This window comes from Ambystoma mexicanum, chromosome 10 (assembly GCF_040938575.1).
Source record: "Ambystoma mexicanum isolate Mex_15411 chromosome 10, UKY_AmexF1_1, whole genome shotgun sequence".
Classification (NCBI taxonomy): domain Eukaryota; kingdom Metazoa; phylum Chordata; class Amphibia; order Caudata; family Ambystomatidae; genus Ambystoma; species Ambystoma mexicanum.
The window spans coordinates 1,076,271,237-1,076,291,642 of record NC_090932.1 but is presented as its reverse complement, the minus strand read 5'-3'; the positions used below and the strand labels follow the sequence as shown (position 1 = coordinate 1,076,291,642).

General features: G+C 43.5%; 1 protein-coding gene across 1 annotated transcript in view; it reads right to left on the bottom strand.

Annotated features, from left to right (window-relative positions):
• Positions 1–20,181, bottom strand: part of BMP10 (bone morphogenetic protein 10) — a 117,747-nt gene extending 97,566 nt beyond the window's left edge. Inside the window, exon 1 of the mRNA XM_069618882.1 lies at positions 19,798–20,181. Within this exon, the coding sequence (XP_069474983.1) occupies positions 19,798–20,128 (331 nt within the window). The 5' untranslated portion in view covers positions 20,129–20,181. The remainder of the gene's footprint in view (positions 1–19,797) is intronic.
• Positions 20,182–20,406: the final 225 nt, after the last annotated feature.

Below are 20,406 nucleotides of genomic sequence, written 5' to 3'. Positions count from 1 at the left end.
GACAGGCTAGTCAAAGAGGACAGATAAGATTCCCTCGTGGTGAATGAGGGAGAGGTGCTAAATACACCCAAACAGCGGCTGCTTTTACCAACAGCCGCTGCTTCAGTCACCTCTAAACCACTCTGAGGTCTTGTCTCACAACACCCCGGTGGGAGACAGACTATCACAGTATTTGAAAGAATCGCAGGCTATTAATCAGATGCATGGGCACTGGAAACAGCAGTAGCCCAAGGTTACTGCCTCCCCTTCATACATAGACCTCAGGATCATTCACCGGGAAACCATTCACTAAACGTTCCTGATCCCTTCCTGTTGCAAGAAATTGTTACTATGCTATAGAAAGGTGCTATAAAATCAATACCTGTCATGGAGAGGAACAAAGGATAGTATTCTCCTTATTTCCTTATTTCCTAATTCCCGACAGACCACTGAGACCCATCTTGGACTTGAGATACTTGAACAAGTTCTTCAGGAAGGACAAGTTCAAGATCATCACACTTTCTCAGATCATTCAGGCCCTCCAGCTCCAGGATTTGATGGTGTCATTTGTAAGAGGATTCAATTCAACACTACAGCTAAGTCAACGCCTAGTCTATAATACTGAATGAAAACCCTTATTGATATATCTTTATGTCCAGTTCATGCGTTCTGGATGACTACCCCTATATAACACCCCTCTGTTGGAATCCCCCTGACCCCACTGAGCCAAGAAGTAGTTCTGTTTTGCAAGTTTAAAGGTTTATTTGATAACTTAAACAATATATATTATATCACGCTTTATAATAAATTAATAATTGAATATCACACTTAATCTGATATGATAAAGATTAACAACGGAGAATCTGGCACTAGCACACTTCTTTATAATCACTAAGGAGTTGACATGAAATGGATAAGGTAGCACACTGGTAAATAGGGACAGAAGAATAATGTGGTAGAGAATGCTTTATAGATTTCAGATGGATGCAATGTTGAATAAAATGCAGTACAGAAAATACTCAATATGATTTCAACAAAACAATGTAATCACTTTTCTCTGGCAATCCCCCCCCTTTTATGCAATGCAAGGAAATGGAGGGAAGCACACAGTTCTCAGAAATGCAATCAAATGTGATTCAGTTCACCCAGCAACTTAGACTACAGAAATTGAAAACACAGGCCCAAATGCTTTGATATGTGCTGGCAATGGAGTGAAAATATGTTAAAATGCTTTTAATTCCCTCTAGGAGGTTCAGGGTGAGTGAAATCAAGTTAATATTAGTCCAGGCTCACTTTAGCAAGGATCTAGGAGTAATTGGTAGGTTAAACGAATTTCTGGCAAATGGAAGCAAAAGCAGCTATCTTTACACGTGAAGAAATGTGCAAATCGCGGTAAAATTCGCGAATGCGTTTTTCACGATTACGGCAAAACTATAGGGGGGAAAGTTACTGCAAGTCTCTAGCACAAACGGTTGTGGAGATATGAGCGATTAAATAAAGGTCGTTTTTCAGATTTGAAATTTTAAAGTTCAAAAAGACAAGTGCAGCTTGCAACTAGAAAATGACAAGTGACAGCTTTACAAATGACAGGTGACAGTTAGGAGACAGTTCTACTTAGATTAAAATAGGATTGAATTATATTATTTTAACTAGGAGATTGGTTCTGCACAGTTTTCTAGGTACTCACACTATATTCCTGAGTGAAATGGGCCTCGCCATGGATCTGGTCAGGTTTTAGACGGGACTCTGGTCTCTGCACTTCACAGTGATCTGGGTCTGCTCTCTCTCTGGATTCTGAAGATTGAGGCATTTAAAGTCTGGATCTTTCTGCACAGCTTTCTCTGGAGATTGATGGAGGTAAAGTATGGATTTTCCCGGCAGAGCTTCCAGCTGCAAATGGATTTGAAAAGGTCCCTATCTGTCCTGTCTGTCTGCTTTTATGTGTTTAGAATGTGGGTGTGTTCTAGCATCACTGACCCTACCTCTCTCTCAGCTTCTAATTGGTCAAACTTCCATTTCTCATTTGATTGGGGGAGCTAAGTTGTGTCAGAGTGATGTCAGTTTACAGCCTGCAGAGAGGACACTCCTCCTGTCAACTTGCACACAAATCTAGATTTGATAACAAAAGACATATTTGCACAGGTAAGCATTGGTTTAAAATTACATGCACACATCACATATCACAGGAGATATACCCTGTCCAAACTTTGCTCTTCCTGGGGGCTTGCATTCAGAAATGGCACATATTTCACTTTTTAACTGATTTTGCAATTCCGGACATTGACCCAAATTTACACACATGTGCGCAAGGAGTATGGACATTAGTTGATGAAGTGTCAGATTTTTCACATGCACACATTTTGAGTAATATCCTCTTTTCCGCTAAAACCCCCCTGAACATGCCACCGGTTCTAAAAACCTCTTAAAATGTGGGCAGAAAAATCACAAGAATTATGGTGTCATTTATACAATTTTCACATGTCCGCTCTATGAGTTATTCATCTTTTTCTAAAACCATATTCTGGCTATAGAGGTGTGTCTTTTCATGTCACATGGTACAGAAACCAGTCTTTCCAGTTTCTGGCAAGCTCAGAGACCCTGCCCCTCCCAGCTTCTGCCAAGAGGAAGCTCCATTTACGACTCCCGCCAATAAAACATTTGCCTGAGTCAGGACAGGGCTTTGTTCAATTTCCTGCAGAGCCCAGGTAATTCAATCAGGGAAGTGTCATATCCCTTTTGGTGTGAGCAGCAAAAGGGCAGCTAGGCCTGGGAACACAGCTGTGACTCAAGTTTCACTCCTGATGGGGGTAGTTGCCAGGCAGAATTCAGTTCCTTAAGCCAAGTTTCAGATAAAATGTCACTTTTTGTTCCCCAGTTTCTGCATTCAAATAAAACTAAACATTTTTACATATGCAGCTAGAATGCTGATTCTAAGTTTAAAACTATGACATTTAAACAATTGCAACCTATGTGACACTCAAAGTAGGTCACTCATTTCTTTTAAACATTTAGATTTGTAGTGTCTTTCAGTGCAAATTTACTTAAATTGCTGAAATCCACAGCTCAACCAGTCTTGTTATAAACCTTCAAGTCACTTCAGAATATAACTTTACATTGTATCCACCTCTCAGTAAGTCTTTCTTTGGCTTGCTTTGGGTTCATCTATTCAGTTTTCTACAAAAAAGTAAAATCTGGTGGTTTTAAAACACCGGCTTTTGGATAGTGGTGAGTACTGGTACTGCACCCCTTTTTGGGATTTAAGAAAATGAATTCCCAACAGTTATGGGTTTGCTTTTGGCAATCAGCATTGCCATTCCCAATGGTTTCAGACTACTGTGTGGGTAGTCCAATGGTGGTTTTAGGCAGTGTCCTTCTGTGCCCATAACATCGGCAAAAATGAGTGGCAGCCTATTCTTCCTGCATTTCCCTGTACATTTTCTGGGAAACTCTGGCCATCATGATGTTTTCATGTCAGTACTGCACAGTTTTGAGGTAGGGCTCGGATGCATGGGTAAATACATCCCACACATTGGACCTTCAGGATTCTTACTTTCATGTGCCAATCCATCACAAGCACAGGAAGTACCTGTGGTTCGCCGCTGGTGTTTCTTATGATCAGTTTCAAGTTCTGCCATTTGGGCTAACCTCTGCCCAAGGGTTTCCCCAAGCTAATGGCATTGGTGGCAGCAAGTCTCAGGAGAGGGGGGATTCACGTCAACCCCTACATGGACGATTGGCTGATCAGGGTACGTTCACCTCAACAAACCCTGGAACATCTCAGCATAACATTTTTGGCAACCATGGCAGGAGATAACAGTAGTAACGGATGCCTCATTCACAGGGTGAGGAGGCCATACCAACGATCTGACAATCAACAGTCGTTGGTCTCCATCCGAGTCCAAACCACATATCAACATTTTGGAGCTGAGGACAATCGGACTAGTGCTGAAGGCCTTTCTGCCCTCTGTACACGGAAAGAATGTCCTGATCATGACAGACAGCACAATGGCAATGTACTACCTCAACACGAGGAGGTATACGGTCACTACCACTGTGCAGACCAGCAGTGCAGCTCTGATATTGGGCAATTCAAGAAGCAATCTCCATATCGGCAGTTCACCTAACCGGAGAGGAGAACACAGGAGCGGACGCTCTGAGCGGGCAGACCACAGTCTCCCACGAGTGGGAACTAGCTCAGGAAGTCCTTCAGGAGATCTTCACCCTTTGGGGAACCCCTCAAGTGGTCACCTTTGTGACCAGTGTCAACCTGAAGTGCGATCTGTACTGCTCCAGGGAATATCCCCCAAGAGGAGCTCTAGGAGACGCGTTTGTGGTGGATTGGGAATTTCCACTCCTGTATGCATTTCCTCCAGTCTCCGTAATTCATCACATCATCAGGAGGTTGAGAAGGTTCGGGAAATGCATGGTACTAATTGCCACAGATTGCGCCAGGAGGACATGGTACCCGGACGTTCTGGACATGTCCATCTGCCCTCCAATGCGTCTTCCACAAAGAGAGGACCTTCTCTCGCGAGAGGAGGTTCGGGTTCTCCATCCAGAGGTCAAGACACTCTGCCTTCACACATGGGTTCTGAGAGGCTGACGTACAGGGATCAGGACCTCCCGGATAATGTAATGGAGATTGCGCTTTCGGCCAGAAGCCCAGCAACAAAATCCCTATACCACTGCTGTTGGAACAAGTTCTGAAGCTGGTGTAGGGAAAATGATGTAGACCCTTTTCAACGCAATACACCTACAGTGTTATCTTCTCTTCTACATTTGGCAAATCTGGTGCTCCAGGTTGGAACAATCAAAGGATGTTTAGCTGTGCTTTCCATATTCAAGTGCACCTCGGAAGAGGCATCCTATTTCAAAATACCCCATATAATTTAATTCCTTAAAGGACTTACAAATGTTTTTCCTCCTACACCATTCCATGTACCAACTTGGGACCTTAACTTAGTTTTAAAGTTTTTAACATGCGCTCCTTTCGAGCCGCTTCACTCCTGCCCCTAAGACTGTTAACTTACAAAACCATTTTCTTGGTGGCAATAACATCTGCACGCAGGGTGAGTGAGTTGTAGGCATTATCCTCTAAACCTCCTTTTACCATCTTTTACAAGGATAAAGATGTTCTCAAGGTAAAACCATCATTTTTACCCAAAATTGTATCTGATTTCTTTCTGACACAGAAGATTCTGCTTCCGGCTTTCTATCCTCCACCTCATCCTGGCAAGGAAGGGGAAAGATACCATAGACTCGACCAGAGGAGAGCACTAAGCTTCTATATATCTAGGATGGCAAAGTTGAGACAGCATGATCAACTTGTTATTGGTTATGCAGGGCACAAGCTTGGTATGTCAGTCACTAAGCAGACTATCCACATGGATTATACTAACTATTTCGGAGTGCTACAGGTGAGCTGGGAAATATCCTCAGGAGGGTTTGAGGGCTCATTCCACAGTCGAAAGAACGTTACCAGGGGTAACTTGTTCTCTCTGATCCATAACTTAGACCGGTTCTATGTGAACATGTCCCAGGAAAATGTAGTCATGTGAAAATGTAGTTAGCAAAAAGTATTTTTTTAAAATGTAGTCATTCAATACAAGCAATGCAAAGTGTGAAAATGTTGCCAGTAATAAGATCGCCAAAAGGTTTTTTTTTTAAATACACAAAAGTACAAGTCTGTAACCCTAAATATCACCCAAATCTCTAACAAAGCTTCCACAATCACCCTAACTCAATTCCTAAACCTTCCCCTAACTCTAATTACAACCCCTATTCTACCCTGAACTATTACAGAACACTAACTCTGCAGCGAGCTAAAGCATTTTATTTGCATGTTTCTAAATACAAAATCAATAGAAAATTAACAGTGAACGAGCCCCACCAATAGCGCAGGACAATTTACAATTTGTCGTAATGCAAACCCTTGCTCTAATCCTAACCTTATCCTTACCATAATTGCAACTCAAACACTTGCCTTATTGGTTACTTTGCCCTAACCACTAGGCTTATCCGAATCCCTATCCTACACCAACATCACCAGCCCTCTCCACCCTCCGTATCCCTTTAACACCTACCCAAACAATTACTCTATTAACCCTAGCCTTAACATATCCCCTACCCTAACACGTACCCTGACACTTAATGTACCCTATGCCCAACATACCCAGCCCTGCATAGCCCACCCTGACCCTAAGTTACCGTAATACTAACAACAATCTTTACTCTTACCCTACCCCTTATCCTTACTGTAACCCCTATCCTAACCCTAAGCCAGACAATCGCAAGCCCACTAAAGCCTCCTGAATCCTAACAATTATCCTAGCAGCACTGCATTCTTGGCTACTTTTCAGCTGCATTTTGACTACTTCTTGATTGGCAACTTTTTCACTGCAGAGGTATGTTCACCACCACCTTTTCACAGACTGCATTTTTGTTCACATTTATGCCGGATACCCTTAGATCCTGGGCTGTCGACTGTCCAGTAAAGCCAGCAGGATTGACTTTTGTTGCTTAACTGCCACCTACACGATCACAAACGTTGCCATCAAAAGGCCCATAAGGTTTGCTGGCCTTTTGTAAACACATCCAAGATGGCCATGCTTTCAAAGCATGAGAATCAAAATCATGGATCAACTTCCACAATTTAAGGGACATGAAGAAAACCTAACCATTTATACCTAATATCTTTTCCGCACTGATTCCACCAACCATAACGAACTTCCATTGGAGGTCCAGTGCCAAGAGGTGCTAATGCCATAATGCGCTCTTTGTACATGTTCTAACTTGCTCACATAACAATCAAAGGACCCAATGTTTGTCTTAAAAAGAGGCATACACAACAACCCGTTGACAAATGTTCTCACTTAAACAAGAACACAAAAACTTATTGACCTGTGTTCATCTTTAAACAGACATGCACCACATCGCATTGACCAATACTGATTTTAAAACATGTACATGTCTAGAAACGTATGGGCATCTTTTTTCATATTTATCTGTATGAGGATTTTGGGCCTCATTGCAACCTTGGTGCTAAGTGCACCAACTTTACCACTATGGTGTAAACTCCGTTTACACCATGGTGGATGGCGGATTTACCGCCCCATTCCAAGGTGAGTGGGGCGATAAATCCCCATTTCCCATTTTCCCTTCCCCATTCCCATTTTTGCCCCATAGGGCATAATGGGAGTGGGGAAGGCGCTAATTACGCCGCCGTAAATTACGGCGGCGTAATTAGCACCATGGCAGGTTAGCGCCATGGATTTTAACGCCTGCTAAAAGCTAAAAGCAGGCGTTAAAATCAGAATCAGGCGTTAAGGGTTAACGGTGGCGTTAACCCTTAACACCTGAGTTGTAATGAGGCCCTCTGTATCTTATTCAGACACTCCATAAAGAATCAACAGAGTAACAATAAGAAAATCAATAGTCTAAGATTGACAGAGCATCAAGAATCCCACCCAGTACACCCAGTACAATTATCACTGTTTCATGTCTTCCCTCCCGCTTATTCGATACACGGTATATGGGCATGCCCAGAGCTTAGAACGCCTACCTCACTTCCATATACAGATTGGTGGCGGCTGTCTAGTACTGTGTGTATCATGTTCCTGTGTTACTCACGCAGAGGAAAAAGCCAGCAGGTACGCCTGAGGTGGCAACTCATCTAAGTGATAAATCAGTTGAGTCATCAATAAAATGCAAGAAGGGGTGGTCTCCTCCTTGATTGCTCCTAACCTTGCCAACTGTTGGTCATCTTAAAAGAGGGCCATACATAGCAACTTCTAGGCCAGTGTTCATCGTAAAACAGGGACATGCATACCAGTGTATGGATCAATGTTTCTCCTGTAATAGGACACCCATAGCAACCTATGGGCCATTGCTCATCCTGCCTCGTGGAAATACATTTCAACCTGTGGGTCAATTTCTTGTTGAAACTGGCATACATGCAATCTCTAGGGACCAATGTGCATCTTAAAAAGGGACATTGTGAGCAATTCACACACCAATGTTTAGAATCAAATGGACTTGTTGATCAATATATGGAGCAATGTTTGTAATAAAACAGGGCAATACATACACAATCTATGGAGCAACGTTCACTATAAAACAGGCAGGTTTTATAACAAATATTAATGCTAATATTTTGTTGTTGTACAGGACTTCTCACTGGATCCCCGCCTCTCGATTCTAAGCTCCTTAGTAGTGGATGCTATTATCACTCGATTTAATGTTACTCAATGTGTTGACCTTGGAAGGGGGAAGAGCGAAGCTGGTCCTGCTGAGATTTTAACCTGCGACTCGCAGGCAGACCAAAATGTCAAGGCATCCATTATTCATTTTGTTGGAGATACATGCAGCACTTTACGTAGAAGGACCGCTACAAAAAGCTGTATTCATCAATGCTATTAGTACCCACTCATGGCACTCGATTTTTCAAACTCGGAAGGATGATGGCCTAAGTGGCCTTACCCAGTTTGCAAAACCTTCTTGCATGGCACCATCCCATTCTTGAGGAGAGCATGATGTGCTTGAGGCAGCCACAATAATGTAACCGTGTACACTTGAATGCAGGGCCAATATGTATCCATAAAATGGTAAATATGCATGCGGAAATCTAAGGGAAATGTCCTGATACAACAAGACCCTCAGTATTAACCACTTGAACACATTTTGAAATAGCTTGTGAGGTTAACACATGCCAGAGGGTCGAATCCATTTCTTATTATCTAAATGTGGAATGAAGGAACCAGTTAGTAGGGGAGTGCTGAAGTGATAATGGATTTGAGAATTGTGAACATGTATGACCTAAGGATCCGTTTTTCCCAGAACCGGCCTAGGGCCCTCATTATATGTTTGTCAGATTTCAGAATGGAAATACATCATGGGGTAATGAACGTTACTTACTCTGGTATTTCTAGAAATCTGTGTAATTATGGAAATGTCACCAGGCTGGAACAACAGAGGAGGATTTCCATAAATACTACAATGCTGTTTTTACAGAAATATGCTTTCATTTTTTTTTTTTAATATTTCCACCCTAATCCCTAATTTTAAATACATGAAAATAGATTGCTTAGAGTATTGGGGAATGCTTAATGCAATTTTTACAGACATAAAAGGTATCCTTTTGTGGATTGCATGGGAAAGCTGGTGATAAGGTTGGAGTCTAGTGCACGCACCGAGCAGGGAACAACCTCCCATACCCCAGAAAGTGTGGAATCTCTCCAGAGGTGCTGAAACACACTGGCAGAAAAGATGGCAGTCTCATTTTGCCATTATAAGAAGGTTCTGCATTATATGTCTTCTTGCATTCTAGTAGTCCAGTTCTGCAAATGTCCAATGCAGCAAACGCAACTCCATTTTTTGTTGTCATGAGAACACGAGGACTAGCTACAGTGGACCCCAATCCCTGTCTCGCCTGCAGCCCTGAAGACCTAATGTTACTGCTCAATTAGGACAATCTCAGCATTGTTGTCGCCTTCGATGAAACAGATTGCACCACAGTCATGACAACGAACACCGCTCTTTGGTGAGCAATTATTATTTCAAAATCTGTCTCCTGTCCATCCATGGTCTTATCGTGTTGGTCCAAATGGACAATACTGCTGCAGCGTTCAACATCAACAAATATAGCGGGTCTCGATACTATTCTCTGTGTAGTCTTTACTTGCAGCTGTGGGCATGTGCCAGCCTGCTTTGCATTTTCCCTGTTCCAGTGCACCTGCTTGGTCTTCTCAAAACCAGGGAAGACTCCTTGAGTCATCTGACAACACTCAGGAGTGAGAATTTCATTCACAAGTGGCCTTTCAGATCAACAAGAAGTGCCCCCTCTGCCACGTGGTGGGGCCCAGGGTAACACTCGAAGGGGGATTAATTTCACCTCCCATGGTGGGGAAAGTTCCTGTATGCCTTTCCACCTGCCCTTCTGCTACTCTAACTGTTCTCCAGTTCTGGGATCAGTGCCATGCCACAGGATTGCAATAGAGGCCGGTGGCTCGGCATATTTTGGCTCTTCGATCGCCTTCTCCTAGCCTCACAGTGATCATGATGAGACTGTGAATGCTGGACCTAGCCTATGGTGTCCTAGTGTAGTCATCCAAAAACATGAAATCATTCAGGCATAATGGAAAGACTCCACTTGTTCACAATACTAGAGTAAGTGAATGAAGTTCTACTATTAGCCATTTGATAAAAAGGTAAATTCCCTGCACTGCCATTCGAGTGAAGTGCTATCCTGTATTATGAGTTTGACAGACTCACTTTTAAAGATGAATCTTGCTGTACTTATTTGTCAGCCAATGTAGCATCCTTAATTTCGTACACCAGATTTTTTCACTCTTGGTGTTGAAGAGACATTTTTATGCGTTGAGTCATCTCTTTCCTGCTGTCAGGACCCTGCACACGGTTTGAGACTTAAATGTTTTGTTCGTAGCCTTGTTACACACATGTTTGAACTAAGGGCTTGAGTTCATTTACAGACGGTTTCAAGCTAATGGTTCTGGCGCAATGATTTGATGAACTACACCCATTCTGTTTGGACGAGCCCTTGCCTTGTTTGTCAAAAAGATAAGGGGTCCTTAGAACAGACCCTTCCTTTTTACCGAAAATAGTTACTGAGTTTCATATTGCCAGGAAGTGTTCCTTCAAGTACTTTAATCCAGTTCATTACACAGAAAAGATGTATTTATTTATTTGTATTATTGATTTAAGTAGCCCCTACTTCAATACTATTGCTTTGAAGGGTTACCCATAATCTACACACATGCAGAGCCTTGAACCTCTGTCTGGAGCCTACTAAATCAATTTGTTCAGCTATCCGTCTGTTTGCCACCTTGCTGATCAGAATGAAAGCCAAGAAGGCTAAGTCCACCATTGGAAGCTAGAATATCTCATGCATAGCTCAGTACTACACTCTCCAAGAGATTCTACTTCCTAAGGTCTCTGTGTGCACTGAGTGTAAGCCTCTGTAGCCTTCTAACATCATGAGCCCTTGGAAGACATTTGCAGAGCTGCAGAAATGGGAACTCCCACACCTTTCACAAGAACTACTGCCTGGACATCAGTTGAGAGCTGATGCACAGTTTAACCAGGCAGTCTATAAGAATCTTTAGGGCTGAACAATGCTACCTCCCTCAATGTATAGAATCCATTTAAGTATCCCAAACATATGGTGTAAAGTGCGCGGACACAGGAGCAAATACCAGTTAATCATGGCAGTGGATCCTGTACTCCTAGTCATAAGTCCCCTTCCTACTGTACGTCATGCCCCCCCATCCTCACTAAGAGTCCATATGTGTTTCTAAAGCCTGTCGAAGCGCACTGGCATTTGGTACTACTCATGGAATTGTGTAAGGTATGTGCGTAGGCATTGCACGTACATTTGCCCAGGCTCTTTTTTTCAGATTCTATACAACAGCGGCTGCGGTCCCGGTTTCCCGCCTGAAAATTACAACCCAAACTTATGGACAAAAGAGTACTATGAACTAGAAGTACAGTAGTGGGTATTGTGGTGTGATGGAGTAAGGAGGCTGACAAGGTGGTATATTTTTGGCTATATACTTTTATTCAAATTAAGAGTACAAACCTACCTCTCCCTATTTCTAGAGGATTTTTCCCTACCTCAACACAGGATAACTCGGGTGCTTGTCAGGATGTAAGTCAAAATAAACCAAAATGCCTTCCTCTGTCCAAACCAACTACTCTGTTCCAACCACTAACAAACCAAAAAGAAAAGTGTTCAAGGAACTGCTAGACCAGGCCACCAGGCGAATGACTCCCTTCTCCTGGTGAAACAGTCCAGTCGTGGGTTGTCTTAACAAGAGTCTCTTGCCGGAGGGTCTGATTTACCAAAAACGCTTAGACCAGAGGAATGACTTCCTTCTCCTGGTCTATCTGGAAGAGTTTTGGCGACTGTTGCTTGATAGTTCTCTGGATACGTCTTTTGAAGTCTCTTTAGTTCCTTGCACAAGTTTCTGCAAAGCACAATTAAGCTTTTATCAAATCTTCTCCTTCATGTTGTAGCTTTATCAGGACTTTTTATATCTTGACTATTAGGGAAATTAATCCCTGACATGTCCTGGTTCTTTTGGTATTTTTCACATATGCTGGGTTTCCCACTGTGATGAGGGTGTTCACTCCTGAGGCACTCTTGAGATGTATTGTTTCTCATGTCACCACTGGGACGAGGGAGATTGCTCCAGAGGAATACTTGACTCTTGGTTTTCTGAATACCACTAATGTGACAAAGGGATTGCTCCCAAAGAATACTTGACTCTTAAAACTCTGTGTACCACTACTGTGATGAGGTAGAAGACTCCCGCAGAATACTTAACTCTTGACTCTGTGTCGCATACTGTGATGAGGGAGATTCCTCCTGGGGACTCTTAAAGCTTTGTGTCAAACTAATATGAAGAGGGAGATCACTCCTGAGGAATACTTGATTCTTGAAGCTTTATGTATCACTATTGTTATAAGGGAGATCGTTCCAAAGAATGTTTGACTCTTGAAGCTTTGTATATCACTATTGTGATGAGGAAGATCACCCCCGATGAATACTTGGCTCTTTGGATTCCCTGGACCCCACCCGGCTTTCTTGAAACCCCAGTTACCTGTTTCTTCACTGGGGAGTGCTGCTGGTTCTTCCCAAGGTCTCAGGTCGCTGTTACTGCTGCAGTCATTCAGTGTGTCTTCCTGCTGTCCTCTCTGCCCCGTGTGGTTGTGTGCAACTGTTGGTGCGGCGGTCTCTGTGTGTTTTATGGACCACATGGTCCACCTCGGAGGGGCCAGGCCCTGCTAGATTCTTTCTGCTTCTACAGCGAGTCTGGTTCCCTCCAGCTCGTGTACTTCCTCTCGGCCTCTACCTTCGAGACCAACTGTCTCTCACTACTTCAGGCAGCCTAGGTTTTACTTTCCCGAGCCCTGCAGGATGGACACCAGCTTCTCTTGCTGCTCTTCCTGCTCCCGAACAGCTCTAGTCTTCCCCTGTCTTTACTCTATACAGCTCAGCCCGCCCCAGCATAGGATCAAGATTGGTTATGCAAGCCTCTGAGGTTATCTTCATGCCTTCTAGTGACCACCTCATCCCAGTTCTTGGATAACTCCTTCTATGTGTGCTCTGTGTGTTTCTTTGGTGCTTCTTCGTATCAATCCTATCTGAATTTGTAGATGCCATAGTAGAGACTTCACAATAACATACAGTTGTGATTTCAGGTTGGGAGGAGAAATGAGTCCATAGGCCCCTGGCTTCTGTGGACAAGTGTTTAGGGAGGTCTTTCACGGGATAGGAGTCCTTATCCCTACTGAGGGCAGTCTCTCCCTATGAAGTCCTCCTGCTTTTTACCACTGCTAGAGGGACTATTGGGTAGCGGCCTCACACCCCTAGCCTCATAGGGAAAGGCTCCTCTCTGGGGAGAAGTGACGAGAACCGGTGAATCGTCACATTATACTGACATATTTTTGCTTATGCAAGCACTTAGAGCCAGTATATTTTGTGGTGTGCACTTCAGAAGAAGGCCACGTGCTAGTACCCTTTTCCCCAATTAATATCCTTTGCTGAATGGCATAAACTTCCTTGGTGCACCTGGGCCTCTCATCCACAATTCATAGACAGTATGCCCTAGGGTTTCCATGCAAATACAGCAATCCATTCTGCTTCTATTAATAGATAGTCCTTTGCCTTCCATCTATCCTTAATCATGGTTTGGGGGCACAGAACATAGGGAAAAGACAAAACTAGAGGCGCTGACTACCCAGCCTGCATACTACAGCAGAGTAAATATGTGTTTTTTCGTAAATGTACACATCTAAAACAAAGTTACCACCAAACCTTGTATGTATCATTGTAATGTATCATTTATTTTACTTTTCAATCGTTAAGCACTCATGGTTTTAAAGTAATGTTGCCATGAGTAAGCCAAGAGATAGCTTACTTTGTGGTATGCAATATATCAATGGTCACAATTTTCGGCGAGGGCGTTGTGATAGCTCAGGGCTGATACCGGCCCTGTACACCCCAGGACAAGGGGGTGATTGCGCTTCGCACCTATCTGTGGTACAAATAGGTTTAAAAAAATGTGTTGCAAGGAGATGGGCCCGCACATCATATTGTGCGAGCCCGATCTCCTGTCCCAAAAAAAAAAATTAAGATGTCTGTCACCATAGTAAATCGAAAAGGGAACAAGTCCATTTTCCATTTTTACGGTGTCAGCCTGGTGTGGACAGTGAAAGGAGCATAGCAGGTGGAGCCGGAAGGTAGGAGGAAGAGTGGGAGCTTGGAGATGATGTGGGTGTTGGAGGAGGGGCAGAGGCGTCGATAAAAAATGCCAGCCCCCGAGAAGGCTGGTGTAACATGTGCGGCCACTAGCAGTTTCGGCCTGCATTTCCATTCACGTGATTGGGATAGCACCCTTCCCGGGGGCGCATAATATTTTACATGGAGTAACTTTATAGACTTGCTAAACCCTGAGAGAGGCTTTTTTGAATAATATAAACTCTCAATTGAATCACTTCTAGGAACCTTTGGCAGATAAGGCACGGAAATATTCCATGTATTGTGCTGGGTCACACTCTTTCGTTAAGTAGTTAAGCTGTAAATGGAGCCCAGTCTCAGTGAAGGCAGTTTTACCACATCTCATCCCAGTGCTAATTGTGGAGTTAGGAATAGTGATTTGTAAATGTTTGGTTTTCAAAGCTAAGATAATTGTGTTTTATAGTCCCCATTTGCAACTTACAAAGACGACTTAATAACTGCTATGTGTTGTATTTGTATTTGTATAAGAAGAGAGCTTTGACAAAAATCTCTGTACATGGAGGCATTCAGGCTGATAGTGTAATCCCATGATTGGGTGCCTCCCGATAGAATAAAAGATGGATTGAATAATACATAACTAATTGATAAGACTGGAGGCAGGGGTGGCAGCGACATACAATATATACAAACAAAGTACTCTTTGCACTGTGATTTAGACCCATGTAACGCAATGCAAAGAGTACTTTTGCAGTGTAAAGTGACTTTGCAGTGCAAAAATACACTTTGCACCTCTATGTGAATCAGGTTGTTTGTTGGCAGTGCAAAGCCACTTTGCATCAGTGCAAAGTGACTTTGCTCTGCGCTAAAAGTTTCATGAACCAGGTCCTTAATGCTTTGTCAAAAGTGCTAACGTCTGTGTAAAATAAAAATAATAAATAAAATTAATTAATAAAAATTAATAATAATAATTTAGCATTTATATAGTGCTACGAACCCTCAGGTATCTGAGTGCTGCTTATTATTACCCACGATGTGTGGTGCTCATTTATCGACCTTGGAAGTATGAAAGGCTGAGTTTGGCCCTGCCGGGATTCGAACCTGCATCAGCAGGCTCTGCACAGATGTCAAAGCGAGCGATCTATGCTGTGCTATGAGAATGGCTATAGATTGGCAGGAGCTCACTTTCTGCTATTTCATTATTTCACAATGCTCCTTAACTCACTGCAGAGGTGGGAGCAAGTTGCCCGCAGGATTCATGTTATGTTTGTACTTATGTGCAAACATAAAATGGATCCTCGGGGCAACTTACGCCTTCCCTTTTGTACTTTGCAGTGCAAATTGAATAAACGCTGCCTTCCATATACGCCTGGCAAGCAGCGTTTCCAATGCATTCCTATGGATTCCGCCTGATTTTTACTATCATGAAAAGCAGGTGGATTCCATAGAAATCCATTGGTTTTTACGTCAGTGTAAAAATGTGATGCTGGCAAAAAATCCACAGGATTTTGGAGGGTGAAGGGAAATATATGATTCATTGTCTTCTCAACCTTACCCTTCAAATCTCGCCTCTTCTAATTTGATAAATGCCTACTTGTCAGCTACTCGTGTTTTCTAAAGTGCTCGGAGTAAGAAAGCATGCTGCTTAGCCTTCTTTGCTATTTTCAAGCCCCTTTTGCTGACATGGGTGGTCCAATCGAAATATGTTGTCCTGATATGTGCTTTATAATCTGTGATAATGGGGAAGACCAGTGTTTTTGTGAGCTTTTTTGAGAGGAAGTCATGAAATGTCATGCATACATATATGGAAACTGCTCCATGACATATACATTCCACATCAGGTCCATGTTATTAGTTAAGTTCATATTTGGTTGGGGTCTCTTATTGAGTATTGAAAGGGGAAATGGATGGACAAGCAGCGAGTAAAGTTTTTAAACATAGGATTCCACATTCTAATCGACCTGATGGTTTGCTCATATGATCCACGTTCATGCTTAAAACAGTGATGGTGATAGGTTTAGAAAGGAATTCAAAAACATGACGTGCAGATTTTCTAAAGTACTGGATGCAGTTGATCTGGAAATCTGCCAACTTAACTGCTGGTATGGCAGACACCCTTGGATGACTGCATGTGCTCACTATAACTTCAGCATGCAGTAATTGGCAGGGTAAATTCAGCAAACTCATAATGCGATGTCTAGCTGTTTACTTTTACATTATCAATACACATTGGGGGAAAACATTTTTTGAAAGGGGTAAAGTCTACGAACATGGGGCTTGCCAACATACATCCAAGCAGCAAGTTGGTGGTAGATCTTTCTTCAGCTGGGGCCTCCCTCTGGAACAGCCTCCCTGCCTCTCTGAAACTTGAGAACCACCTTCAGTTCCGGAAGCACCTCAAGACCTTCCTCTTTGCTTCTGCCTTCTGTCTCCCTCTCCCCTGCTGATCGCTTCTGTTTTGCACTGGGCACCTGGCTACCCTCTGAATCTGGGCCCAGATCCCTGCCCAGCCATCTGCATATCTGCACTGCCTCCTGGCAACCCTTGCACTTGGGTCTGTATCTGCAACCCTACAGTCCCCCTAACTGCACTTTTAGACACCCGTTGTCTGTGCTTAATTCTTGCACTGGCCACATGCTGGCCGTACTACCTGTGTTGTTTTGATCCTGTGTTCAGCACTTTCCACTCCTCCCCCCGCCCGTGCACTCTCCCCGTCCATTCTCCGCTACACTTGCGGATTCGCAATGTCACTGGGCCTAGAAAGATGGTTGTCTTGTCCTTATACCCCTCCCTTGCCTCGTCGGGCCTTGAAACACTTATGTATGAACGTGCAATAAATACATGATCATATCATATCATACAACCATAGGTTAAGAGCAAAAAAAAACAAAGACTGCAAACATTAGGGATGGCAAAATTAAGGTTATTACAAAAACTCAGTGGAACTTGAATATGTGTGCAGTGCAAACATAATCCCTCACCCTTTTATCTGCTCCTATCCAAATAATTATGTATTCTGACATGGAGCCACTTGAGATATCCCAAGGCACTGTACCCTTTCTAAATGATTTATTCTGGACCCTGCTGCTCACATAGGGGTTTTTGAAAATGTGCTGGATTCGTATCACATTTCAAGAGATGATTTCATTTTGAACACAACACAAAATGATAGCTGACCATTCTTAAAAATCTATGTAGACATAGAACTCTATAGCAGCTGTATTAAAGCAGTTACATGGGGGTTTTGAATGGTACCATGTTGCACCCTTCATGTTCAGAACCAGGCAGAAAGCAGGATAGTGATGCATTCTGCTAGAGCCCCTTCGGTTCTAAGGGCGTCTACGTTCGTCCAGAATTCCCATAAGAGATCTTTGTAGGCTCCGCCCACTCTTCAACAGTGCCTTTCCAGCCGTTTACAGTGATCATCACATCGATTACATCGAGCACAGTTTGTGGTCTTGTAGTACGACTCCTGTAAGTTGAGTTGTGTGGGGTGGGGGTCCGCATGGACTGGGGTTTTGTGTCTCTTCTGGTTACAGGGCAATATAGTGTGCTTAGCTTCAGACTAGGGCGGGCACTGAACAAAGATCTTGTGGAATAACCCACGTGGCTATTACAATCATGTTAGATTTACCGAGTTACGCAGTACACATGCATATCTTCAGCTGGCTCTCAACCCCATAATCAGTGATACTGGAACTGGAGCCTGTAACTTTCAATTAAGCGCAAATCTCTTCTACACAGGTACATTAACTCCATACGAGCTACACGTTTCCCCCCATACCTTGCCCCACCCCCCTTTCCACAACTGTTGGAGGCAGGGGTGTTGCTCAGTCTGGAAAAGTTCCCGAGCTATGCTAATGTCGGGATTGTTGGGGCTAGATAGCCTTTTGGCTGTAGGCCCTGGGCTTCTATTTGGGGCTAAAACCAAAAAAAACGGGGCTATAGCCTCCTGACCCCCACCTCACTCAGCAACACCTCTGGTTGGCAGGACCTTTTCGCTCTGCTCATAACCCTTCATTCCCTCCACGCCCCTCGTTCCCCTCACTCCCTGCACATCCTCATTTCAAAGCTTATACAACGCCGAAACGATTTGCTTTACCAATGCTTGTTTTGTGTCCTGTGTTTATTTAAGAGTTGATTGGGCTCTTGGGAGAAGAACACAGAGAAGCGTTTCCCCATCCTGGGTGACCATGTGATGTGTCTAGAAATCAACCCCAGAAAACGAACCCGTGCCGGCAGGGCTCATAAGCATCCCATGTGGCCCGTGTACACGATAATATAGAGACAGCTTCAAGTCAATGCACCAGGGCAGTCACTAATCGCCCCGGACTGTTCCCCGGCCTTTTAGAGCCTCTCGAAGCGTGAGAGTTGTCTGTACAGTGTCTCATGAAGCAGGGGCAGTGTCAACTGAGGGATTCCTTGAATGCAGGTTTCCAGTTACTCGCACACAGTGCCGCTGGGAGCTTTATTTGCACTGTAGCAACCCAGATTGAAAAGAGCAATTCAACATTTGAAAACACCTTTATCTGCGGCGAAATGTAGCTGGAAATAGTAGAGCGGGAGCTTGTTCTGTGTTATCGTTGCTATCCCAGACATTACAGTAACCCTGCATTACGCATTTACTAATCTGTGTACCACTCACATTATCTGCATATGTCGTGAAAGCATGTTTTAAACTGATTTAAAGAAAACATAATGCACAGAAATGTATTTGACATAGTGAACATTTTGGGGGTAGATTTGTACATCAGCATTAAGGCACATTTGCTCTGCGAGGAGATACTTTTAATTGCTCGCCTTGTTCCTTCTGAGAGGGCTCACATTTCACAATCAACACAGAAAAGTTTTCCATAGTTCTCAGGTTTAGTTGTAGGTCAGTTGAATGCACATTTCCCTTTAAAGAAGTACATGTATTGCAGCTAGCCAGACCGGTGCATATAATCCAGTGTTGCACAGCCTGAACTGCCGCTCCTCCCCCATTTCAGTACAACTCCCCTCTTTCTCCATGTAGAGGATTATGCACCGGCAGAGTTCTTTGGAGGATGCATGACTAAAACAGGATGTCCCCCAATGTATGTCTTTGGTTCCAAAAAAGGTTTCCTAAATTTCAACCCTGTGATTTATCTTGGGGTTCGAACTGGTCGGCAGACCCACCCTCCCCCTTTATCACTCATTCCTTGCAAATATAGAAAACACTGGGTGAACTTGAATCCACATCCTTGCAGAACCATATACAATGGCTTGCAGTGGCTGGTCTGCTCTAATGGAAAAGGTTGTTTGCATGTTACATTGGCTTCATTGATTATGCAAAACTTTGCAAATATGAACTCATTTTTTTGTTTTTCATCCAACTATTTTTTTTCAAAGATTGAAATGGAAAGTTCACGTTTTATATACAGGTCTAACAAGCAATTTTTGTATTTGGTATGTGCTTTCTTTCAGGCTTAGGAATGAAAAGTTAGATGGGTGGAATACAAGCTGAGTGCCAGCCACAAGTAAATGTGGGTGTCTATCAAGTTGATGAAAAGTTCTCAAGTGAGGGTTAGGAGGTACCAGCTTACCTTCATTGTTGAAACTGCGAACAATGTTGGCAGATGGGATGGTGGATTTATCTGCAGCAAACCTATTGTACAACTCCAGCATGTATTCCGGTGGGTCCACCTTAACAGGAGCATGCCCTGGAATCCCAGACAGGTTTAGGGTTTTGAGGAACTCATCCTTCATGCTCTCAAGAAGTTTGTCAAAATCCAGGCCACCTTGCTCTGAGAGGACCTCGTCGAAAAGCGGGCGCTCGTCATTTAGCGAATCCTCCAAGCTCATGATGGGACTGCAGGCTCCCAAGTCCACCAACGCGCACAGGCAAGCAAAAAAATACAGAGCCATGGAATCCATTGTTTCCCCCCCTTTCCTTCCTGTCCTTGGCCGACTTATCTCAACTGGCTTTCACTCTGCACCCTCCAGAGCTATTTTATCCTCCGAAGAACGCGCGGCTTGTGTCATCTGAAGTTGTCATGTTGGGAGAGTCTGCCTGCGAATATCTTCAACCTCTCTTCCCCCTCCCATCCCTCTCACTAACCCTCCTCTCCCCCTCCCTTTGTGAAAAACAGTTCCATTAATTAGACAACATGGCTTCCTATGGCTTCCTTGCTCCTCTTATCTGGACAATGTAG